This window comes from Pristiophorus japonicus, chromosome 9 (genome assembly GCF_044704955.1).
Source record: "Pristiophorus japonicus isolate sPriJap1 chromosome 9, sPriJap1.hap1, whole genome shotgun sequence".
In the NCBI taxonomy this organism is placed as follows: Eukaryota; Metazoa; Chordata; class Chondrichthyes; family Pristiophoridae; genus Pristiophorus; species Pristiophorus japonicus.
In genome coordinates, this window is record NC_091985.1 from 36,457,071 (window position 1) to 36,483,372 (window position 26,302).

At 44.0% G+C, this 26,302-nt stretch overlaps 1 protein-coding gene across 3 annotated transcripts in view; it reads left to right on the forward strand.

Annotated features, from left to right (window-relative positions):
• Positions 1-26,302, forward strand: part of ndufaf7 (NADH:ubiquinone oxidoreductase complex assembly factor 7) — a 49,961-nt gene that overhangs the window by 1,986 nt on the left and 21,673 nt on the right. The window contains exons 4-8 of one of the 3 annotated variants that reach the window (XM_070889274.1): positions 2,129-2,239; positions 14,162-14,375; positions 15,051-15,109; positions 16,502-16,615; positions 17,802-17,948. In XM_070889274.1, coding sequence (XP_070745375.1) covers positions 2,129-2,239; positions 14,162-14,375; positions 15,051-15,109; positions 16,502-16,615; positions 17,802-17,948 — 645 coding nt within the window. The remainder of the gene's footprint in view (positions 1-2,128; positions 2,240-14,161; positions 14,376-15,050; positions 15,110-16,501; positions 16,616-17,801; positions 17,949-26,302) is intronic. The other 2 variants (XM_070889275.1, XM_070889276.1) reach the window with 2 other exon arrangements.

A 26,302-nucleotide genomic window follows, 5' to 3' on the forward strand; every position in this document is an offset into this window, starting at 1 on the left:
ACTTAGCCTGTCTATATCCCTTTGCAGATTTTTTGTGTCCTCCTCACAATTTGCTTTCCCGTCCATCTTTGTATCATCAGCAAACCTGACTACATTACACTCAGTCCCTTCATCCAAATCATTAATATAGATTGTAAATAGTTGAGGACCCAACACCGATCCCTGCGGCACCCCACTAGTCACTGTTTGCCAACCGGAAAATGACCCATTAATCATGACTCTCTCTTTTCTATTAGTTAGCCAATGCTCTATCCATACTAATATATTACCCCCAACTCCGTGAGCACTTATCTTGTACAGTAACCTCTTATGTGGCACCTTATCGAATGCCTTCTGGAAATCCAAATACACCACATCCACTCGTCCCCCCTTATCCACCCTGCTCATTACATCCTCAAAGAACTCCAGCAAATTTGTCAAACATGATTTCCCTTTCATAAAACCATGTTGAGTCTGCTTGATTGAATCATGCTTTTCCAAATGTCCCGCTACTGTTTCCTTAATAATGGACTCTAGCATTTTCCCAATGCCTGATGTTAGGCTAACTGGTCTATAGTTTCCTTTTTGTCTGCCTCCTTTTTTAAATAGGGGCGTTACATTTGCGGTTTTCCAATCTGCTGGGACCGCCCCAGAATCCAGGGAATTTTGGTAGATTACAACCAGTGCATCCACTATCTCTGCAGCCACTTCTCAAGACCCTAGGATGCAAGGCATCAGGTTCTGTATGGCTCTGTTAGAACCCTGAAAAATCAAAACAAAGTTATTTTCCCACTATATCTTTCACAAAATGGATATTGACCATTATTAAAACTATTTGATTATAATAAAGCAGGATCTAGTTGGAACATTTGAGATGGTAGCCTGTTATGGAATGGCCAACAGTGTATGCACTACTAAAATGGACTGGTATAAATTGTATGCATATTATGGCAATCATATCTATATTAATCTTTATTGTGGAGTGCGTATTTTTCTTCTGCTTCCTTTTATTTCTCTAGGTTAATAGATGTCATCTGTGTTCACGAGAGGAATGGTTAATGCTGTTGCTCAGTGAACCCAGCAGGAAGTTTGTTTGAGCAGCGTGGGAAGGGACCCACCCATCAACTTGGTCTGTTAGCCCTCTCTTTCCCCCATCCAGTGATCGCGTTTTCAAGATAGATAACATACTTGCTCAAGAGGAAACCAAAGTGTAAGGGGTCAAAATTCAATTTCTACCGCCACCTGTTAGCGCGCGCGGGAGGCAGCTAATGGGCAGCAAAGGCCTACCTTCGACGGTAAGCAGTGTCCATGCCTGTGCAGAAATTCAGTTGGCTCTTTGGCAGAGGCGCCAAAAGCCAACGCTGCGCCAGCTAATGCCACCTGCGTGGTGATGTCATCCAGCGTGCAACACCCCCTTGGCGTCTCGATAGAGAGATTTAGTTTGAACGTCCGCCTTCCAAGCCGGCGTTCTTACAGCCTGGAAAATGTGGTCAGTAAACAGCGGAACTCCGGCAGAATCGGCCAGAGAGCAAGCTAAGTTTTTTTTCTTTATTTATTGCTTCATTTTTTTCATTAGTTGTAACAGTGGGGAAGTTTGTACACGAGTCAGAGAAGATTGAGGTTTATTTTCTTCTCTTCCCGTTTTCCAGCTAGCATGGCGGCAGCCTCCCAATTCGAAATTCAGTCGACCTCCTGAGCTCCCGTCCGAGGATGAGTGTGCAACGCCCCTTTTAAGCTCTGCTCTCTCATCTTTGGGTGTAAAAACTGAATTTGGTCGTTGGAGCCTGGCGGTAAAATCAGCATTCAGGTGGTGACACCACCTCAAAAATGGTGGTACCGAATTTCGACCCCTAAATGTCAATTGGATGCTGATCTTTTAGTTAAGACGCCAAGGCTCTGGTGGTGTTGGTGTCCCACCCTTTTAAAGTTTAAATAAAAGACTATGAAGTGTTTATATTGACATGGACATTGCATTTCTTCAGCTCTTTTCACTAGTAATAGGCAACACTGTACTATTCAGTATATTAATTTACTGTAACAACTAGTCACCTAGTAATTCCTGTACAGGTATCTAGGTTGCACCAGTTGAATTAAAGAGTTATCTAAGGTATTTTTTTCTTCCACCCCCGCCCCCCCCCCCCCGCCGAAGCTACTTGGAGTGTGGTGTATAAGCGAGTGGATGGCTGCTGGTAAACCAAAGACATTTCAACTGGTCGAACTTGGGCCTGGCAGGGGTACTTTAGCGAGTGATGTTCTAAGGGTTAGTTGTCAACCATTTCTTGGCTTTATGAATGCAAAAACTATATCTGGCTCAATTTTCCCGTTATCTGCGCTGTTTTTTTGGCCTAAATTAAAATATCCCAGTTTCCCCAAAGTTTGTGCGCCAGCGTAACTCAAGTTAGTTACAATTTTTTTATGTTGGGTATTTTGCGTCATACCTGATGTCTGCGGCAGTTTTTCACATTTATACAAGTTTGGCCAACTTACATTTTTCCTCGGACGGCATATGTGACCACTCCCAAAAAACCACCTGGGCACTTAAGAAAAACCAGCGCACCTTAAAAAATCGGCGCAGGAAGTTGCCATTGTTTTTCTGCGAAGTTTTGGAGGAAGTCAAGAACACATTATCTCTGCAAGGTCCTACAAATCCCCTGGGAGGGCAGGCACACCAACATCAGCGTCCTTGTCCAGGCTAACATTCCCAGCATTGAAGCACTGATCACACTCAATCATCTCCACTGGGCAGGCCACATAGTTCGCATGCCAGACACGAGACTCCCAAAGCAAGTGCTCTATGTGGAGCTCCTTCACGGCAAACGAGCCAAAGGTGGGCAGCGGAAATGTTACAAGGACACCCTCAAAGCCTCCCTGATAAAGTGTGACATCCCAACTGACACCTGGGAGTCCCTGGCCAAAGACGGCCCTAAGTGGAGAAAGTGCATCTGGGAGGGCGCTGAGCACCTCGAGTCTCAATGTCGAGAGCGTGCAGAAATCAAGCGCAGGCAGCGGAAAGAGCGTGCGGCAAACCAGTCCCACCCACTTCTTTCCTCAACGACTATCTGTCCCGCCTCTGACCGAGTCTGTGGCTCTCGTATTGGACTGTTCAGCCACCAAAGAACTCACTTCAGGAGTGGAAGCAAGTCTTCCTTGATTCCGAGGGACTGCCTATGATAATGATGAAACATACATCATGAAGCTTAATTTTTTTTCAAACTTAGAACGCAGAAAATGGAAGTCTAATGCAATTCTTTAATTTTGGATTGTTTTCAAAGTGCCAAGCCACCACCGAACATCTCCAAACTGGGCTCAAGGGTCGGCGCGTCGGCTGGCAGAATCGATCCCGGGCTCGGGGCTCGGCTTCAAAAGAAGCCCGGGGGGTGGGTATGTGGGAGGAGGAGGCGGAGTGTGGAAGCCGAACTGAAGGGATGAGAACCTTTACACTATGCAGCAGCATCAAAAGAAGCCGGGGGGGGGTTGGGTGTTTGCCGAGCCCCTGTGTCCAGGCGAGGGAGTGATTCTGCCAGTCGACCTCGAGCCCGGTGAGGAGACGTTCGGTCAGTAGTGGGGTGGTACTTTGGAAAAAAATCTAAAATTATAGAATTGTATTAGACTTCGTTGCCCCAAATGTCCTCATTTGAATGCCTAGCTTCCCGTTTTAAACAAGCCTATTGCACATGCGCAGACCTAGGTGTGGTCCATACTAGGGCGTCGACCTTGGGGAGAGAGAGAACAAAGAAGCTTCAACTCGTCCTGCTGTTTTGAGCTTCCAGCAAAGGTAAAATTTAATCATGGGGGCAATACTGACAATGTCACACCTCGTGCAAGCCTTCTGCATGATGGTGCTGCAGAGGAAACGATTGATTCGACGTCATCACATGAGGAACCTCCGAGCACGTAGGATGTTGGGCAGGAGGACTTGTCACGTCTGGTATATCGAGACAGGCATTCATATCTCCACCTGAGTGATGCAGACTGAGAAGGCTGTGTTTCCGCAATTAAGTTGTAACCGAGATCTGTGAGTGAGTAAAAGCAGACTTGCAACCTAGAAGCGTCAGGAGAACTGCTTTGTCAGTTGAAGTGAAGGTTACAGCTGCACTTTCATTCTATGCATCTGGATCATTCCAGCCCACAACTGGGGATGTGTGTGCCATTTCTCAACATGCAACACACTGCATTTAGCAGGTGACTGCTGCACTATATACCCCAAGGAATGACTATTTAAAGTTCCCCATGACCACCTAGGCAATGCGTGAAAGGGCTATGGACTTTTCTAGGATTGCTGGCTTCCCAAAGGTAGAGAGCTGCAGTGATTGTACCCATATCACCTTGAGAGCACCTCTGGAGGATTCCGAGATGTACAGGAACAGAAAAGGCTTCCACTCCGTTAATGTGCAGCTTGTGTGTGACGACATGCATCGCATCATGTCAGTTGATACGAGATACCCTGGGAGCACCTATGATGCGTTCATCCTACGCGAGTACGCTATATCTGCCATGTTTCAGCAGCAACCAGAAGGACAGAGCTGTCTGCTGGGAGACAAAGTGTACGGCCTTGCCACCTGGCTCATGATGCCCCTACGCGTAACCCAGACGGAAGCTGACCGGGAATACAAGATGTCCCAGCATAATAGAGAGTGTTGAGTCCTTAACTCTTAAACATAATCGCACGAGGCACGTACTGCAGACACAGTCACTCTGTGACCTTCACCTTTATTACCTGGACCAAGGAGTGCTGGCCCTGCGAGGGACCTCCCCTTATATACCTGAATCTCCAGGTAAGGAGTGTCTCCCACAAGTACACCCCCTGTGGTCAAGGTGTGCATTTCTAGTAAGTATGTACAGTATGTAGTGGTTACATGAGGGTTACAATTGTATAAGGGTTACAGTAGTATGCTGGCTACATACATGACATCACCTCCCCCCTCACGTCTTTTTGACTCAAAGGTTAAGTCTATCAGGTGGTCGACGCTCTCTCGTGGAGCGCCGCAGTTGAGGCTCTGGTGGCTGAGCCTTGGCATGCGTTTCTGTCACCTGAGGTGATTCCGGCCTGTCCGAGTTGGCCGCAGGGACTGTGCATGCTGGTGATTGTCCTTGTTGCTCGTCCACTGGCAGTGGTGTGGTTGACATCTCATGCTCTTCTTCATGTTCATCGGTGTCTATGCTGAATCTTTTCTTTACTTGGTCCAAGTGTTTGCGGCATATCTGCCCATTATTGAGTCTGACCAATATGACTCTGTTTCCTTCTTTACCAATTACAGTGCCCTCCAGCCACTTGGGTCCCAATGCATGGTTAAGTACAAATACCGGATCATCCATTTCTATACACCTCTCCCTTGAGTTACAATCGTGGTACTCGGTTTGGGACTGGTGCTTGCCCTCAACAATATCTGCCAGGGTTGGGTGGATGAGGGACAACCGCGCTTTGAGCGTATGTTTCATGAGGAGTTCCGGGAACTCCCGTGAGCGAGTGCAGCCAGGGCCTATAGGCCAGCAGGAGGCGCGATAAGCGGTACTGCAGAGAGGGTCCTTGAATACGGAGCATGCCTTGCTTTATGACTTGGACCGCACGTTCCGCCTGGCCATTGGAAGCCGGCTGAACGGTACCGTCCAGACATGTTTGATGCCATTACCCGACATAAACTCCTGGAATTCATGGCTGGTGAAACATGGGCCATTGTCGCTGACCAGAACGTCCGGTAAGCCGTGGGTTGCGAAAACTGTGCGCAGGCTCTCCACGGTGATGGATGTTGTGCACGAGTTTAATATGATGCACTCGATCCATTTCGAGTATGCATCGACAATTATCAAGAACATTTTTCTCATGAACGGGCCCGCATAGTCCACATGAATGCGTGACCAAGGCTTGGTGGGCCAGGGCCACGGGCTGAGCGGGGCCTCCCTGGGGGCGTTGCCCGCTGGGCACACATCGTGCACCTGCGAACCCAGTGTTACAAGTCTGAGTCAATCCCCGGCTACCATACATGTGACCGGGCAATGGCCTTCATTAACACGATGCCAGGGTGCTCGCTGTGGAGTTCCCTGATGAATGCTTCCCTCCCCTTCTGGGGCATGACCACTCGACTGCCCCATAGCAGGCAGTCGGCTTGGATGGAGAGCTCATCCATCCGTTTCTGAAACGGTCTGACCTCCTCGGGTGCCCAATCCCCCGTCAGGACACATTTCTTTATCATGGATAGGAGGGGGTCCCTGTTGGTCCAGAGTTTGATCTGGCGGGCTGTGATGGGGAGCCTGCGGTGTCAAAAGCCTCAACGGCCATGACCATCTCAGTGCTTTGCTCCGCCGGCCCCTCGGGGTGGCAAGGGAAAGCCTGCTGAGCGCGTCAGCGCAGTTTTCGGTGCCTGGCCGGTGCCGTATGGTGTAGTCATACGCAACCAGCGTGAGAGCCCATCGCTGTATGCGAGCTGACGCATTTGCTTTGACCGCCTTGCTGTCGGACAACAGAGAAGTTAACGGCTTGTGGTCCGTTTCTAACTCGAACGGTCTGCCAAAAAGGTATTGGTGCATTTTTTTCAGACCATAAACGCAAGCGAGTGCTTCCTTTTCGACCAAGCCGTACCCATGCTCTGCCTGGGAGAGCGACCTGGAGGCATAAGCCACCGGTTTGAGCTGTCCTTCTCCATTACCCTGCTGCAAAACGCACCCAACCTCATATGATGATGCATCGCATGTTAAAACTAGTTTTTTACAGGAGTCATACAACGTTAACAGTTTGTTAGAACAAAGCAGGTTCCACGCCCTGTTGAAAGCCCGCTCTTGACAGTCCCCCCCAAAACCATTCGCAACCCTTACGCAGGAGCACGTGTAACGGCTCCAACAATGTGCTTAAGTTCGGCAGGAAGTTCCCGAAATAGTTCAAAAGTCCCAGGAACGATCGCAACTCCGATGTGTTGCCGGGCCGGAGCGCATGACGGATAGTCTCAGTTTTGGATTCGGTAGGCTGGATCCCATCTGCGGCAACCCTCCTACCCAAAAACTCGACCTCTGGGGCCAAAAACACACACTTAGTCTTCTTCAGCCGCAGACCTACCCTGTCCAGTCGGCGTAGCACCTCCTCCAGGTTGTGGAGGTGTTCCTCGGTATCTCGACCCGTTATTAGGATGTTGTCCTGGAATACGATTGTGCTGGGAATGGATTTCAGCAAGCTTTCCATGTTTCTCTGAAAGATGGCGGCCACCGAACGGATGCCTAAAGGACACCTGTTGTAGATGAATAAACCCTGTGCGTCGTGATGGTGGTCAGAAGCTTGGATTCTTCAGTCAGTTCCTGAGTCACGTAGGCCGAAGTGAGGTCCAATTTAATGAACAGCTTGCCATCTGCCAACGTGGCAAAAAGGTCCTCCGCCCTCGGGAGCGGGTATTGGTCCTGCAGGGACACCCGGTTGATGGTGGCTTTGTAGTCACTGCAGATCCTAACCGAGCCGTCCGCTTTAAGGACAGGAACAATGGGACTTGCTCAGTCGCTGAATTTAACGCGCGAAATTATGCCCTCTCTGAGCAGCCTGTCCAGTTCACTCTCTATTTTCTCACGCATCACTTACGGCACCGCTCTGGCTTTGTGGTACACTGGTCTGGCGTCCGGGGTGATGCGTATAACTACTTTTGTACCCTTGAACGTTCCGACACCGGGTTGAAACAGTGACCCGAATTTTTGTAGTACCTGTGAGCATGAGCTTCGCTTCACAGATGAAATGGCGTGCACATCCCCCCATTTCCAGTTCATCTCAGCTAACTAGCTCCTTCCCAAAAGCGCGCGGCCATTTCCCGGAACAATCCAGAGTGGCAGCCGGTTCTGTGACCTATTGTGTGTTACCACCGCGTTTGCACTGCCTAGCACTGGAATGATCTCTTTGGTGTGCGTCCGTAGCTGCGTATTAATTTGTTCCAGTTTGGGCCTGCTAGCTCTGTGTGGCCATAGTTTCTCAAATTGTTGTACACGCATGAGGGTCTGGCTAGCTCCCGTGTCCAGCTCCATGCGCACCGGGATGCCATTCAATAAAACTTACACCAAAATGCCACCCATGATGATGAATGAGCTGTGAACGTCAGCCACATGAACCCGCTGAACTTTAGCATCCATGGTTTAACCCCAGGCATTGTCCTGCATTGCAAGCCCCTCGCCTGATTCCTCTGTTTCATAGATTAGCCTCGCTACCGGCTGTTTGCAAACTCTAGCCAAATGTCCTCTGTCATTACAATTCCTGCAAACGAACTGCTGAAATTTGCAGTTTTTCGCATAATGTCTGCCCCCGCATCTCCAGCATTGGCTGAGATCGTTGTTCACAAAAGGACAGTTAGCAGGCATTCCTCTCTGATTGTTCCCTTGGTTGTTTCTAAACACTCTGATGGTGGGTGTTAATGGTCCCCTTGATGGCGTGAATTGCCCCTCTCCATTGTCCCTGTCGGGGGCCCACCTTAGAGTCTGTTTCAGCTTGGGCAGTTACAAAATGCCTTCGTCTGATTGCTGCAGTTTCAAAATGCCTTTGCCTGACTGCGAGATCTTGAGCCGCGTTTATCACGTTAATTCCTTGGTCCGTCGCCATGTTGGACCCAGGACTACTCGCGTAAATTAGCTTGGTCTCTTCTTCCCCCGCTATGAAAGTTTGAGCTATCGATGCTGCCCCTTCTAGAGTTAAGTCCTTGGTCTCTATGAGCTTCCTGAAGATCCCGGCATGGCTAATGCCCTCAATGAAAAAAATCCCTTAACATCTCCCCACCCCCCTCCCCTCCCCTGCAGGCGTCTGAGAACTTAGAGGCTGGCCAAGCGCCGCAAGTCTGCCATGAAGATTTGAAGGACCATGATGAATGATAACACATTGCATCAACCGAAGCATAGCTAACTGAGATATCCCCATGAATCGAAGCATGGCTAGCCCGCGCAGCACTTAATATTTAACAAAGCCAGACTGGAATTTGCAGGACTTAACCTCTCCCTCGAGTGTGGGCCCAGCTTGTGCAGTGGTGGTTGCTTTTCCCGAGGCAGGACCAATCAAAGCAGCGACCCTGTATCCATCATTATCATCATAGGCAGTCCCTTGAAATCGAGGAAGACTTGCTTCCACTCTAACTGAGTTCTTAGGTGACTGAACAGTACAATACCGGAATTACAGTCTCTATCACAGGTGGGAGAGATTGTCGTTGAAGGAAAGGGTGGGTGGGACTGGTTCGCCGCATGCTCCTTCCGCTGCCTGCACTTGTTTTCTGCATGCTCTCGCCGACGAGACTCAAGGTGCTCAACGCCCTCCCGGATGCACTTCCACTACTTAGGGCGGTCTTTGGCCAGGGACTCCCAGGTGTCAGTTGGGATGTTGCATTTTTATCAAGGAGGCTTTGAGGGTGTCCTTGAAAGGTTTTCTCTGCCCACCTTGGGCTTGGTTGCCATGTAGGAGTTCTGAGTAGAGCGCTTTCTACAATTTTCAAATTCTACATGAAATTTAACTAGAATGCCGATTTAATTCAAATAAGCTGTTTACACACTGTTGTGAATGGTATTCCTGGAATGTATTAGGGATGGTTTTCTAGACCAATATGTCGAGAAACCAACTGGAGAACTGGCCATCCTAGACTGAGTGATGTGTAATGAGAAGGGACTAATTAACAATCTTGTTGTGCGAGGCCCCTTGGGGAAGAGTGACCATAATATGGTAGAATTCTTTATTAAGATGGAGAGTGACACAGTTAATTCAGAGACTCGGGTCCTGAACTTAAGGAAAGGTAACTTCGACAGTATGAGGCGTGAATTGGCTAGAATAGACTGGCGAATGATACTTAGAGTTGACGGTGGATAGGCAATGGCAAACATTTAAAGATCACATGGATGAACTTCAACAATTGTACATCCCTGTCTGGAGTAAAATAAAACAGGGAAGGTGGCTCAACTGTGGCTAACAAGGGAAATTAAGGATAGTGTTAGATCCAAGGAAGAGCATATAAATTGGCCAGAAAACAGCAAACCTGAGGACTGGGAGAAATTTAGAATTCAGCAGAGGAGGACTAAGGGTTTAATTAAGAGTGGGAAAATAGAGTACGAGAGGAAGCTTGCTGGGAACATAAAAACAGACTGCAAAAGCTTCTATAGATATGTGAAGAGAAAAAGATTAGTGAAGACAAACGTAGGTCCCTTGCAGTCGGGTTCAGGTGAATTTATAATGGGGAACAAAGAAATGGCAGATCAATTGAACAAATACTTTGGTTCTGTCTTCACAAAGGATGACACAAATAACCTTCCAGATGTACTGGGGGACCAAGGGTTTAGTGAGAAGGAGGAACTGAAGGATATCCTTATTAGGTGGAAAATTGTAGGGAAATTGATGGTATTGAAGGCCGATAAATCCCCGGGGCCAGATAGTCTGCATCCCATAGTACTTAAGGAAGTGGCCCTCGAAATAGTGGATGCATTGGTGATCATTTTCCAACAGTCTATCAACTCTGGATCAGTTCCTATGGACTGGAGGGTAGCTAATGTAACACCACTTTTTAAAAAAGGAGGGAGAGAGAAAACGGGTAGTTAGCCTGACATCAGTAGTGGGGAAAATGTTGGAATCAATCATTAAGGATGAGATAACAGCGCATTTGGAAAGCAGTGATAGGATCGGTCCAAGTCAGCATGGATTTGTGAAAGGGAAATCATGCTTGACAAATCTTCTGGAGTTTTTTGAGGATGTAACTAGCAGAGTGGACAAGGGAGAACCAGTGGATGTGGTGTATTTGGACTTTCAAGAGGCTTTTGATAAGGTCCTACACAAGAGATTGGTGTACAAAATCAAAGCACATGGTATTGGGGGTAATGTACTGACGTGGATAGAGAACTGGTTGGCAGATAGGAAGCAGAGAGTCGGGATAAATGGGTCCTTTTCAGAATGGCAGGCAGTGACTAGTGGAGTGCTGCAGGGCTCAGTGCTGGGACCCCAGCTCTTTGCAATATACATAAATGATTTAGATGAAGGAATTGAGTGTAATATCTTCAAGTTTGCAGATGACACTAAACTGGGTGGCGGTGTGAGCTGTGAGGAGGACGCTAAGAGGCTGCAGGGTGACTTGGACAGGTTAGGTGAGTGGGCAAATGCATGGCAGATGCAGTGTAATGTGGATAAATGTGAGGTTATCCACTTTGGTGGCAAAAGCACAAAGGCAGAATATTATCTGAATGGTGGTAGATTAGGAAAAGGGGAGGTGCAACGAGACCTGGGTGTCATGGTTCATCAGTCATTGAAAGTTGCATGCAGGTACAGCAGGCGGTGAAGGCGGCAAATGGTATGTTGGCCTTCATAGCTAGGGGATTTGAGGATAGGAGCAGGGAGGTCTTACTGCAGTTGTACAGGGCCTTGGTGAGACCTCACCTGGAATATTGTGTTCAGTTTTGGTCTCCTAATCTGAGGAAGGGCATTCTTGCTATTGAGGGAGTGCAGCGAAGGTTCACCAGACTGATTCCAGGGATGGCTGGACTAACATACGAGGAGAGACTTGATCAACTAGGCCTTTATACACTGGAGTTTAGAAGGATGAGAGGGAATTTCATAGAAACGTATAAGATTCTGACGGGACTGGACAGGTTAGATGCGGGAAGAATGTTCCCGATGTTGGGGAAGTCCAGAACCAGGGGACACAGTCTTAGGATAAGGGATAGGCCATTTAGGGTTGAGATGAGGAGAAACTTCTTCACAGAGAGTTGTTAACCTGTGGAATTCCCTGCCGCAGAGAGTTGTTGATGCCACTTCATTGGATATATTCAAGTGGGAGTTAGATATGGCCCTTACGGCTAAAGTGATCAAGGGGTATGGAGAGAAAGCGAGAAAGGGGTACTGAGGGAATGATCAGCCATGATCTTATTAAATGGTGGTGCAGGTTCGAAGGGCTGAATGGCCGAATGGCCTACACCTGCACCTATTTTCTATGTTTCTATGTTTATGCTTGCTTTAGGGGTCTTGTGTCAGATATGCAAACAACGTGGCCGGCCCAACAGAGCTGGTCGAATGTGGTCAGTGTTTCGATGCTGAGGATGTTGGCCTGATCGAGGACGCTAACGTTGATGTGTCTGTCCTCCCAGGGGATTTGCAGAGACATTGTTGGTGTTATTTCTCCAGCGATTTGAGGTGTCTACTGTATATGTTCCACGTCTCTGAGCCATACAGGAGGGTGTCGGTGGGTGCAGATTTGCTGGGCCTCCTCCTGTTCGAGTTCTTTCTCTTTTGTTGTGTGCCACCTTCCTCTGCAAAGATGAAAATATTTTAGAGTGTGTCTTTCTGCTGGCTGCGACATATACAGATGGTCACACTTACAATTGCAATTCCATTGAATATACTTATACTATCTACTTGACCAAGGTCGTGCCACTTCTTTTTGCACTGGCCTCCAGACCTCGGGTGGTCACCATTGCACAGTAATCTTCTGCAAGTTGGTTCCAGCATTTCTTCTTTTCTTTTGGTGAAACTTTTATGTGACCTCTGCTGGTGTCCAGCTCGTGCCATCTGGCCTCAATTACAGTAACCAGTGCTTCCACTTCATCCTGTAAGAAATTCTTAGTCCTTGAGCCGCGTTGCATATTGTATTGCAGCTGCGATTTTTCCAATGAGAATTAAAGTTCTCACACACATCTGGCTCTTTAAAAATGGCTGAATGTAGACCGGGAACTGTACTGGGCATGTGCGTCCATAGCAGTCACGTCAAAAACGTCCTTTTTTTTCCCGCGCATGCGCAGAAGGTGTGGAGGGGGGCGGCGGGCATCGTTTTTTCGGCGCAGACATTTGGTTCTACCCCCCCGAAGCTAAAGGACAGGCTGCACGGTGCCAATTGCAAAAAATAGAAGGGGAAACTTATTAATTTTTTTTTTGGCGTAGTCAGGGCCAAAAAAAAACCGGTGTAACTCTTGCAATACGCCAAAAAAACAGCATTGGGGAAAATTGAGTCCTTAAATGCTAAGTAATGAAATTGCTCAAGAATATTTCCATCTTCCTATATCTAGTGCAGATGAAAAATAAAATGTTTGGATTTTAGTAATCATTTTCACTTCTATACAGTGTAACTATACTGAAAATAATTTGGTCTCTTTTAATGGCGGTTATTGTTTAATGGCTTGTATTATAGTGCATTGCAGACTGAACTTAAAGACATCGTAATAGAATATTGCACCATTGATGTTCCTTTAGAAATATCTTTAACTCATCCAAAATACAATGGTGTTACTACTTACAGTTTGACAATTGTGAAAGTACTTGTAATACACCTACACTGATGTAATACTTTAATATAAGAAAGAATGGGGAAAAATTAGTTTATTTCAACATTCTATGGACAATATGAGCCATATACTTTCTAGTGGTTCACATCCATTGTTGAGACCGGATACAAATATATGGTGATCCTATTTCATTTCTCCATAAATTTAGCTAAGCACATGGGACTTTTATGGATTTACTTGAAAATTATATATTTCAGAATCTTTTTTTTCAGTTAAGTGCAATTTCTCCGATACATGAGACATTGTCATGTTCTTTTTGCCAGAGGCTAGTGAAACCTGTCAATGTTGAAAAATTCACTAATGACATTGATGTATTAAATCCCATGCCTGCTTTAGGGGAGTTCAACAGATAGTGATATCATGTAAATCTAACTGACACTGCCCTTCTGTTACTCTGTGTATTAAAAAAAAGTGTTGTTTGATCTATTGCCAAATTATACCTTCCCGGTCCACTACTTCACTTACTTCAATACCTTGATTGAGCAACCATTGCTACTTAATGATGTCATGTACTTTGCTTGAACTGTTCAATTGGTGGTTATAAATATTACCGCCATCTCTATAGGGATTCTTATTGGCAGCACAGGATGCCCAAAAAGGAATGGTTACCAGCAAGGGATTTTTTAAAGCTATTCAATTCATGGGATTTCCAGAGCCCAGTGAAATCTCAAGGAATATTCATTGTTTTAATGCAGCTTCAGTGTCAGGGATTGGGAACAAAAATAAAGAGTTAAACAATGAAGAGGAAGAAAGGAACAAAATTATGGTGAGGCAGTAACCAAAATAAACACTCTGGTTCATATTGTCATCTTGCGCTTGACAAGTCAATCATTTCAATTTCCATTTTATTTTCAGTGCGCTTCCTATAGAAAACGTCTATTTTTAACAGCTATTCTGTTTTTGTACTTTTCTATTTGCTGATAATTAGGTGTTCAGCCAACTCCGTTCTGTGCTGAGGGAATCTGAGATTTCTGTCCATCTGGTTGAAGTGAGCCCAAAGCTTGGTGAAGTTCAAGCAGAGCTTCTGACTGAAGGAGAACAGCACTTATTACATGATCCCAGTGGTGCAATTTATAAGTCCGGTACTACCAAAACCAAGCTTCCAATCTCTTGGTATAAGGATCTAGAGGATGTACCTAAAGGTGAGACTTTACTGTTATTAATTAAAATATAAAAGAAGGGAAACTAGGCAAAGAACTTGTAATATAATGAAATAAAATAGAAAATTTAAATGTGAAGGCCACGCTTGATTTCAAAGTATGACGAGGAAGGTGTGGTGCCTGAAGAATAATGTAAATATAACCTTTGCAATGGGACATTTATTAAATAGATGAAGTTGATTAAATAGATTGTAATTTACAAATTCTCCCAAATCAACTTGCTTCGTTTATTTTTACTAATTTTGATTTACTGCTTTTAGTAGTTTCAGAATTTTGGTGTTACTGCATTCCAACACTACTTCTCTCCACATTTTCCTGGAAATTAGATGTTCAGGCTTCAATGGTTGTTTAGAAGTTACTCTATTCTAACATATTCAGCTGACCCTTTACCTGTATTTTCTATACCATAAAGTTGTAAAACTTTCAGCAGAATTGTTTCCCCATCTCCTTCAGCTTCCTGTATCATCATTGGGATGGAATATGTCCAATTACCTTTTTATCTGTAATTAGAAGGGGTTAGAGGGGTTAGTTCCCCTTTTGACTATAACTGCTCGAAAAATTTCAAATCAATTTTTAAAATTGTTGAAGTAAATAAAAGCTTCTCCTGTCTTAATGTGAGCATTCATGTCAATCTATCAATGCTCATTTCTTTTTCAGGTTTCAGCTTTTATCTTGCACATGAATTTTTTGATGTGCTTCCAATCCACAAGTTTCAGGTAAAAACATCTGTTTTGTATCATACTGCCGACAGTATTGATCTGTACTTGTTTTACAGCTCCAGCTCCTCATTTCTTTCCTTTGACCTCCAATTAGCCTCTTTCACCTGGAGGGAGCAAATTGACTGGATAATTATTTGGCTAAGATGCACTCACTCAGGATGGTATACGTGATAGAACTCTTTCATTCACCCTCAGAACTTTAGTACAAGGAATGATTTCTCCCTTCCTAATCAAGAGGCACTGAGGCCAAGTTTTAAAAAAAAAACAAATGAATTTTTTTTTTAAACAAGTCAAGAAAAATCTAACCAATGTTATTGTGAGACTCAAATGTGTTTGTTATGCTGAAGTGTTTTTTTTTAAACTGGAGTCCTCTATTCACACTGCACCCAGATATAAAAAAAAATGATCAAACTTGTTTGTATTAATAAATGAAACAGAAATATTATTGGTCTGGACTTCATCTGGTATTATGCAGTGAATAAAGGAAGATAGCTACAAAGAAACAGATTCTGAAATAGCACCATGATTGCACTTCTGGCTGCTACTTAAATCATGTACTTGCTGACTGTGCTTTTAACACTGTGGCTGCAACTCCCTTGGGGTACAGCAATAGCGGTGCATATACAGTACGGTCACAGCTTCAAAGAATCAGAAGCAGCATTAACAACCACTGTAATTTCTAATTACAGGTTGAACCTCCCTTATCCGGGACTCCCTTATCCGGTACCGCCCCTCGTCCGCCACCATTCCCGGCTGCTCCGACATGAACAAATTGAAGTCCTTTCTCGCTGCCGACTCCCGCAATCGCTGGCATGACCCCGTGATCCACCACCTGCCCCCACCCCCCCCACCTCCACGATCTCTCTGCCGCACTCCCAGCCCCAATATCCCCTTGCTCAGTACCTGTACCATCTAATTTAACGTGACCTCCTCTCGTCCGGCAAAATCCCTTATTCGGCACAGGCCAGGTCCCAAGGGTGCCTGATAAGAGAGGTTCAACCTGTATTTCACTAACCCCTCAGTTTTATAGTTTGAATCTGCGCGAGTAGGTGAATTATTAATTATAGCTGTAGTTAGGGGGACAACAACTAAATCTTTCACTGTCAACATTTCCCATTAACTTCGGGACCATAATTCGGTTTAGCACAGCAATTATGCTATGTTTGCTTGTAAAATATGAGGCACGTGAATAATTAATGTGGTGTGTTCTGTAGTATTCACTTATGCTTTCCTAAAAATGACTGCTTTTCAAAGGATATATTGTATTTTCTTCAGTGAGGTAAAGTTTTAGTGAAATGGCATTACATTAACTAAATAAAATATGAACTTTACATATTTTAAACTGCAGCCATTATGATTTTGTAATTACTAAATGTCCATCACTTACAGAAAACCAAGCAGGGATGGCGTGAAATGCTGATCGACATTGAACCAAAGTCACCAGAAAAGCTTCGGTTTGTTCTAGCACCTTCTGCCACATTGGCTTCAAAAGCATTGATTCAGGTGAAATTTAAAAAAAAATGTTGCACCACTGGATACAGTGTTTATTCTAAGTTTGTTCCATTTTTAAGAATCCAAGGGGGTGAATTTCCTCACAGATCCTCCCACATCAACAGGGTTTCAGCCAACTTTCACCAAATTTACAGCTGCAAAGTGGGCGAATCCCAGCGGGAATTCCTGGTGTAAATATCCAGTTTAAAAAAAAATACTTCAATGGAAAAACTCCTATTCTGTAGCTACTTCATCATGTTTGTTGTGCAAAGCAATGAGAGGAACTGAAAACCTAGTCATTTTTATGTTGGATCTGCTTGTTCTGTCATACCGTAATGTGACTTCGCACTAGAATGGGCGAACACACCAGACTATGAAGGGTGGGGTTCAAGGTTCTCCCTTATAATCTGCACATTATGCTTTTCAGATTTGGATGGGCCATTAGATGGAGTAGCTGAGCAAAGGCAAGAGCGAACCAAGAGTGAAGAGAGAATGAACCAGTGTTGCTTCTGGAGGACTCAATAACCTCCAGTTATAGCATTGTAAGCATTCCCAACACTTAGTTGTGAAATAGTGAGGAGTATTGAAAAGTTAGGGGGGCAAGGGGCTAAAGTGGATAACTATAACTGAAATTTCAATAATGGGTAAATAACTAGTTAAACTATTTGAGAGCTGCAGTAACGTTCTGCATTAAAACAGTTAGAATATAGACTATTCAAACATACTCTGGAATAAGTTTTTCCTTATGTGGTTCCGTGATTACTCTGATCCATTAAAGGCCATTTGTATAACCTTAAATACAGATGTTGAAAGATAGAAGAGCTACAATCAAACCTCTCATCCACAGAAATGTGGAGACTGGGATGGTAGGGTTATTGAATGGGCATTGTTTTGAGGTTGAGAGAAGGCAACGTACAAGTTCACCACTGCTTCTGCCAAAACAAATGTGAAGAAAAAGGTTACTTCAGTACATTAGATAATGCATGTTACAGGGTCTCTTCCCATTTTCCACATCACTGCGTTGGGCAACCAAATATACAAATTTGGTCGTCTATAACTCATCGAGATTATTGATGGCTGTTCGGGAAAGGTGATAATTTTTTTTTGTGTTTTGGAAGCTGAATATGGCTTCACTACTCAGTATTTTCTACATTTGTTCTTTGGTCCTGTAGTAGAAGACTTTATTTTCCTTTCCAAGCAGAGAGATGATGAAAGAGACCATGTAGAGATCTGCCCTGAGGCTGGTGTCATCATTCAGAGTCTAGCCAGTCGAATCAGTGAAGATGGGGGAGCAGCACTAATAGCTGACTATGGCCATAATGGAACAAAGACCGACACATTTAGAGTAAGTTTGATGAAGCATATCCTTAACGAGCCTTTAGTATTCGTAGTCTCCCATCATACTGTAATGATCCCCCAGATATCCGCCACAGACTGCCATTTGTTTTCTTTACTGGTCTGGATCATAATGTTACTAATTGTGTGCTATGCGTTTCATATTCTGACATTGTTTGCTATAGAATTCAAATAAATTGGAGCATGAGGTTAGTTTAGTTTTATGCTTAATATGACTGATCCTGCTGAGTATTTAAAAAAAAAAAAATTTTTTTTTATGGGAGGCATGGGAATAGTTAATTAAATGATCTCAAAGATTATTGTACATAAATTCATACTTTGGTATAATTTATAATGGATGTCAACACAATATCGGCACAGTAATCTATTAATATCTCGGTGACTGAACTTTAGATCATTCAGTTTTTTCACCAGTACAGATGTTATCTGCCTACAGATCATAAACTTCAAGAAAATATTATTGCAAGGGTACTTAAATGACTAAATCTAAGCCGAGCCCAAAGTTGTCAATTTATTTAATTGATCATTGATTAATAGTAACATAAGACTTAATCATTCATAGGTGACCAAAAAAAAGAACAAAAGACTTGCATTTATATAGCACCATTCATGTCCTTAGGACTTCCCAATATGCGCATAGCAAGCTCCCACAAACAGCAATGTAATAATGACCAGATAATCTGTTTTCTTAGTGACGTTGGTTGAGGGATAATATTGGCCAAGACACCAGGGAGAATCCCCTGCAATTCTTCGAATAGTGCCTTGGCACCTGGTCTACCTAAGAGGGTAGACGGAGCTTCGGTTTAACGTCTCACCTGAAAGACGGCACCTCCAACACTGCAGCACTTCCTCAGTATTGCACTGAAGCATCAGCCTAGGTTTTTGTGCAGTACAGAGACTTAATGGACCAGATATTTACAGGGAGACTGTGGGGGGTGGGGGGGACGGGGGTCTGCCAATTGTGGAGCAAGCCAGAGACCAGGGGTTGGGAGGGGGCGGGGCCACCGATCATAGCAGCGAAGGGAGGCCTTGATTGGCAGGAGAGAGGCCGAGGGTATGTAGGAGGAGGAGATGCGGGGCCAGGGGGAGCCCTCCCGCTCCTCCTAGCCGACAAGCAGTGCTCTGAAAAACACTTTCCTTCTGCGGGCTTCTGTTTCCATCTCCATTTAGCTGCCGGATTTCCCGAACCATGAAAAACCCGGCCAGCAGCAGTTAAATTTAAATCAGACTCCTAACTGCACTGTAGAAGCCTGAGTTAAATATTACAATGAAGTTTCCCGTCTCTACAAGAAGGGACACTCGCAAATCACGTGTTTTCCGATTTTTAATTACCCTTCCCCCACCCCCCCAGGCCGTCGAGGAGGGGTTAATATCAACCCCAACGTGAATGGTTAGTAATGTGATCTTAAAGCTTTTTTATGAAAAATGCGTAATCTATACAAAGTGAAATATCATAATTAAGTTAGACTCTTTTGTATCTGGATATTGACTTGTCCCATTTTGTAAATAAAATGTTTTGCAAAATGCTACACTCCCTCAGGCTAGCCACAATGTTTTCAATAAACATTTCACTCATGAATGAAATGTTCTCACAGCAGTGGCTATGTTTGTTTTCCTATTTAAAAAAAAATACTTGACCTACTTTTACTGCAAAGGAGATTCCCATTTAACATTAGCAGTGATATATACATATATATATTATATCCAAAGGAATTAGTCCTTATTGTTTTCCAAAATTGTTGTTAAAATGTTAGAATTTTGAACAATTAAGCCCACAATGGGCAATAACAATGGTTTTCAAGTTTATATAGTAGAAAACAGCCATTGTGTTATTGTAAAGGGTTTCTTGGCATTTGGGCATTTAGAATTGACTTGGTGTAAATTTTTATAATATGACTGACTTGAATCGGAAGTCCTCATTTTCAAGATATCCCTTTGAAGTTTCATATTGACCTTTTGAGTATTTACTGCAGACGTCAACGCGATGTGATGTGACACCAGTGGTTTTCTACACAATTTCTTATACACTGATGCTGATATACTGCCACATTGCATTTGAAAGTGTTGGGATGAAGCTTTTTAGGAAGTGCCTTGGGATGTTTTACTACGTTAAAGGTGCTATATAAATGCAAGTTGTTGTTTGCAGCTCATTTCGATATAAACTGTTGTTTGAACCGATTGTGTGTGTAAATGGGTGGGGGGGGAGGGAAGTGTACACAACCTTCTGGAGAAGATATTGAACTTGAGGCCTTTCTGTTTATAGATGATTGTCATTATTTATAGTTATATTAATGAGTTTATAATCATTGAATAAAGACTTTAGCTAATTAAATGAATAAAATAAGGCTAGACTAAGACAATCTATTCTGCCATATATGTCTGGACTGCAGTATGTGGGAGAACATAAGAAGTAGGAGCAGGCGTAGGCCATCTGGCCCCTCGAGCCTGCTCCGCCGTTCAATAAGATCATGGCTGATCTGATCTTGGCCTCAACTCCACTTCCCTGCCCTCACCCCATAACCCTTGACTGCCTGATCCTTCAAAAATCTGTCGATCTCCGCCTTAAATATATTCAATCCAGCCTCCACAGCTCTCTGGGGCAGAGAATTCCAAAGATTCACGATCCTCAAAGAGGAAACTCTTCCTCATTTCCGTTTTAAATGGGCGATCCCTGATTCTGAGACTTTGCCCCCAGTTCTAGATTCCCCCACGAGAGGAAACATCTCTCTGCATTCAACCTGTCAAGCCCCCTCAGAATCTTTTTATGTTTCAGTAAGATCGCCTCTCAGTCTTCTAAACTTCAATAAGTATAGGCCCAACCTGCTCAACCTTTCCTCATAAGACAACCCCTTCTTTTCAGGAATTAAACTCGTGAACCTTCTTTGAACTGCCTCCAATGGACCGTGGACCATTTTGCATACCTCGGGAGCCTCTTATCAACAAAAGCAGACATTGATGAGGAGATTCAACACCGCCTGCAGTGCGCCAGCGCAGCCTTTGGCTGCCTGAGGGAAAAGTGTTCGAAGACCAGGCCCTCAAATCTACCACCAAGCTCATGGACTACAGGACTGTAGTAATACCCGCCCTCCTGTATGGCTCAAAGGCATGGACCATGTACAGTAGACACCTCAAGTCGCTGGAGAAATGCCATCAACGATGCCTCCGCAAGTTTCTACAAATCCCCTTGGAGGATAGACGCACCAACATTAGCGTCCTCGACCATCCCCAGCATTGAAGCACTGACCACACTTGATCAGCTCCGCTGGGCAGGCCACATCAGAGACTCCCAAAGCAAGCGTTCTACTCGGAACTCCTTCATGGCAAATGAGCCAAATGTGGACAGAGGAAACGTTACACGGACACCCTCAAAGCCTCCCTGATAAAGTGCAGCATCCCCACCGACACCTGGGAGTCCCTGGCCAAAGACAGCCCTGAGTGGAGGAAATGCATCCGGGAGGGCGCTGAGTGGCTTGAGTCTCATCGCCAAGTGCATGCAGAAAACAAGCACAGGCAGCGGAAGGAACGTGCGGCAAACTGTCCCACCCTCCCTTACCCTCAACGACTGTCCCACCTGTGGCAGGGACTGTGGCTCTCGTATTGAACTGTTCAGCCACCTAAGGACTCAATGAGTGGAAGCAAGTCTTCCTCGATTCCGAGGGACTGCCTATGATGATGATGATCCCTCCTTAAATAAGGAGACCAAAACTGTTCGCAGTACTCCAGATGTGGTCTCACCAATGTCCTGTACAGTTGTAGCAGGACTTCCTTCCTTTTATACCCCATCCCCCTTGCAATAAAGACCAACATTCCATTTGCTTTCCTAATTACTTGCTTTACCTGCATGCTAACTTTTTGAGTTTCATATACAAGGACCCTCTACCACAGCATTTTGTAATCTCTCCCCATTTAAATAATAATTTGCTTTTTTATTTTTCCTACCAAAGTGGATAACCTCACTTTTTCCCACATTAAACTCCATCTGCCAAATTTTTGATCACTGACTTAGCCTGTCTATATCCCTTTGCAGATTCTTTGCGTCCTCCTCACAACTTGCTTGCCCACCTATCTTTGTATCATCAGCAAATGTGGCTACATTACACTCGGTCCCTTCATCCAAGTCATTAATATAGATTGTAAATAGTCGAGGCCCCAGCACTGATCCCTGCGACACCCCACTAGTTACAGTTTGCCAACCTGAAAATGACTCATTTATCCCTATTCTCTGTTTTCTGTTAGTTAGCCAATCCTCTATCCATGTAAATATATTACCCCCAACCTCGTGAGCTCTTATCTTGAGCAGTAACCTTTTATGTGGCACCTTATCAAATGCCTTCTGGAAATCCAAAAAAACAACATCTACTGATTCCCCTTTATCCACCCTCGCGTTACATCCGCAAAGAACGCCAGCAAATTTGTCAAACATGATTTCCCTTTCATAAAACTATGCTGACTCTACTTGACTGCATTATGCTTTTCTAAATGTCCTGCTACTACTTCCTTAATAATGGACTCCAGCATTTTCCCAATCACAGATGTTAGGCTAACTGGGAGTTTGTGGACAGTGAGACTGTCCCAAGCAAACACGTCTGTAGGGGATGTCCCCATCTCAAATCTCTCCAGCTCGGGGTCATTGAGCTGGAGTGTGACTTGGAGACACTCCGACACATAAGGGAGAGTGAGGAATTTCTGGACAGTTTTATCCAGAATACAGTCACACCCCAGAGGAGAAAACAAGCTCAGGAAAGGGAGGGTGTGACTGTTAGCGAGCCGGGTAGCGGAGATTTAGGAGTGGTTGAGAAGGAGGCCCTGTCCAACAGGTACGATGTACTCGCTACCTGTGAGGACAAGGAGAAAGACTGCATGGAGGACAGCCACAATGCAGACCGAGGCACAGTGGCTCAGAAGGTTGTTGGGGGAGGGGAGGGAGGGGGAGCAGAATAGAAATGTGCTAATGATAGGGTACTCTGTAATCAGGGGGATAGATAGTGTCCTCTGCAGCCAAGAACGAAAATCGCAAAGGGTGTGTTGCCAGAGTAAGGAATATCTCATGGTGGCTGGAGCGGAACTTGGAATGGGAGGGGATAAATCCAGTTGACGTGGTCCATGCTGGAACAAATGACATAGGTAGGAACAGGGAGGAGGTCCTGCTGAAACAGTATTAGGAGTTAGGCTCTAAATTAAAAAGCAGGACTTCAAGGGTAATAATCTCTGGATTATTGCCCAAGCCACGTGTAAATTGGCATAGAAGCAGACAGATCAGGAGAATTAACATGTGGCTAAAGGGCTGGTGAAAGAGGGGTTCCTTTTTCATGGGACACTGGCACCGGTTCTGGGACAGGAAGGAGCGCCACTTGAACCGGATGGGACCCGTGTCCTAGCGGAAATGGAAAATAGGGACGTGGCAAAGGCTTTAAATTAGTCAGATAGGGGGAGGGATCTACAAGAAATGTAACCAGCCTAAATATAAACAAAACAGGAAAAGAGAGCATCGGGAAAAATGAAGTAAGGGAGGGCATTGATGACAAGGAAATAAATAGAATTATAGAACAGGAGTCTAAAAAGATGGTTAAACATAAAGTGAGAGGAAATCCTATTAAAATGCATTAAACTGTCTGTACATCAATGCGCACAATGTTTGTAATAAAAACGGGAACTAGAAGCAATCATGCGGTGTGAGGAACCAGACAGTAGGGATTACTGAGACATGGCTACAGAAAAATCAGGGTTAGGAATTAAACATTGCAGGGTATAACATATTTAGAAAAGATAGAGGGGGAAAAGGGGCAGTGGAGTAGCTGTACTATTAGGGATAACATAATGGCAGGTGAAAAAAGTGATGCAGCTATCAGCAAAACAAAAATAGAATCCCTATGGATAGAGATAAAAGATAATAAAGGATCAATCACACTAATAGGGGTAGTCTACAGAACACCGAATAGTGGAAGGGAGGTGGAGAAAGAAATAAGCAGACAAATTAGGGACTGAGTAAAACACATTGAATCATAATCATGGGGGATTTCAACTACCCTGATATTAATTGGACAGAAGAGGTAGGTAAAGGGGATAAGGGAATGGAGTTCCTATAATGTGTACAGGACTCCTTTCTAACCCAATATGTAAAACGCCCAACAAGGGATGATTCGCTATTGGATCTAGTAATGGGGAATGAACCAGAGCAGATAAGAGAAATAAAAGTAGGGAAACATCAAGGCAATAGTGACCATAATATAATACGCTTTAAGATGATAATTGAGAAGGACATAAGTATGACAAAAACCAGGTTAATAGATTGGAGAAAAGCTGATTTTGAAGGGTTGAAAATAGAACTTGGGAAAATAAAATGGGCAACAATATTTGCAAAAAACAATGTAGAACAGCAATGGGAACAGAGTGCTGGATCAATATATTCCGCTAAAAGGAAAGAACACACTAAACACTAATGAGTTTTTTTATCATGGATGAATAAAGCCATAAAGGGAGAATTGAGGGTAAGGAAAGATCCATATATTAAGTACATAGAAAGCAGGGTGAGTGCATGATAAGGGAGAATACGAAAAGATTAGGAGAGAAGTCAAAAACACAATTAGGAAGGCAGAGAGGAACTATGAAATTAAATTATCAAGAAACATAAAATATTTTACAGGCACATCAATTAAAAAAGGAAGGTTAGGATAGGAATAGGGCCATTAAGGGATAGACAGGATAATACCACAGGTAATGATAGAGAGATGGCAGAAATATGAAATAATTATTTTGCTTCAGTAATTACTAGGGAGATAGAACAGGTGGACATGACATTGGATGATGAGATAAGTACATTTAAAATAGAGAGAGTGGATATATTAAATAAACTAATCAAACACAATAAGGATAAAACCTCTGCATCCACACATTTTAAAAGAATCTTGGGAAGAGATAGCAGAGGCATTACTGCACATATTTAATAATTCGTTAGAAAAGATGTAGTGCCTGAGGACTGGTGGAAGCTAACGTAATACCTATATTTAAGAAGGGGGAATAGAAAATGCTCAGAAAATTATAGACCAGTCAGCTTAACATCGGTGGTAGAAAAATAATGGAATCCCTATTAAAGGAGAAAATAGAAGAACATCTAGAAATCAAAAGTATAATAATGAATAGTCAGTATGGATTTCAAAAGGGAAAGTCTTGCTTGACCAACCTCATTGAATTTTTTGAAGAGGTAACAGAGAGCGTAGACAATGGTAATGCAATAGATGTAATTTACCGAGATTTTCAAAAGGCCTTCGATAAGGTACCACATAGTAGACTGATGAACAAGGTCAGAGAATGCGGAGTCAGGGGACAAGTAGCAGAATGGATAGCTAGCTGGCTTCAAGACAGAAAGTAGAGAGTAGGGGTAAAAGGTAGCTAATCACAGTGACAGAAGATGGGTAGAGGTGTCCCACAAGGATCAGTGCCTGGACCAGTTGTTCACAATTTATATTAACGATTTGGACTTTGGAATCAAAAACACAATTTCTAAATTTGCGGATGACACCAAATTGGGGGCGTTAGTTAATACTGAGGGACTGCAACAAATTACAGCAGGTCATCAATAACCTTGCAGAATGGGCATATAATTAGCAAATGAAGTTCAACACAGATAAATGTGAGTTACTACATTTTGGTAGGAAGAATAGGGAGGTCACTTATTACTTGGAAGGTGCGAGTCTAGGTGGGGTAGAAGAACAAAGGGATCTCGGAGTACAAATACACCAATCGCTAAAAGTTGCAACAGAATAACAAGGCCACACAAAAAAGCAAACCAAGCACTAGGGTTTATTTCTAGAAGTATGGAATTGAAAAGTTATAGGGAAGTAATGTTAAACCTGTATCGAACTTGGTTAGGCCACACTTAAGAGTACTGTGTACAGTTCTAGTCGCCATATAAAAAGGATATGGAGATGCTGGAGAAGGTGCAGAGAAGATTTACAAGGATGATACCAGAAATGTTAGTATATACATATCCGGAAAGGATTGAATAGGCTGGGTCTCTTTTCTCTTGGAAAAAAGAAGGCTGAGGAGTGACCTAATAGAGGTCTTTAAAATTATGAAAGGTTTGATAGAGTGGACACAGAGAGAATATTTCCATTTGTGAAGAAGAGCATAAGTAGAGTCCATCAATATAAGATAGTCAACAGGGAATTCAGAAGAAATTTCTTTACCCAAAGAATGGTGAGAATGTGGAACTAACTACCACAGGGAGTGGTTGAAGCGAATAGTACAGATGCATTTAAGGGGAGGCTAGACAAGCATATGAGGGAGAAGGGAATAGAGGGTTATGCTGATAGATTTAGAGGAGGAAAGACAGGAAGAGGCTCA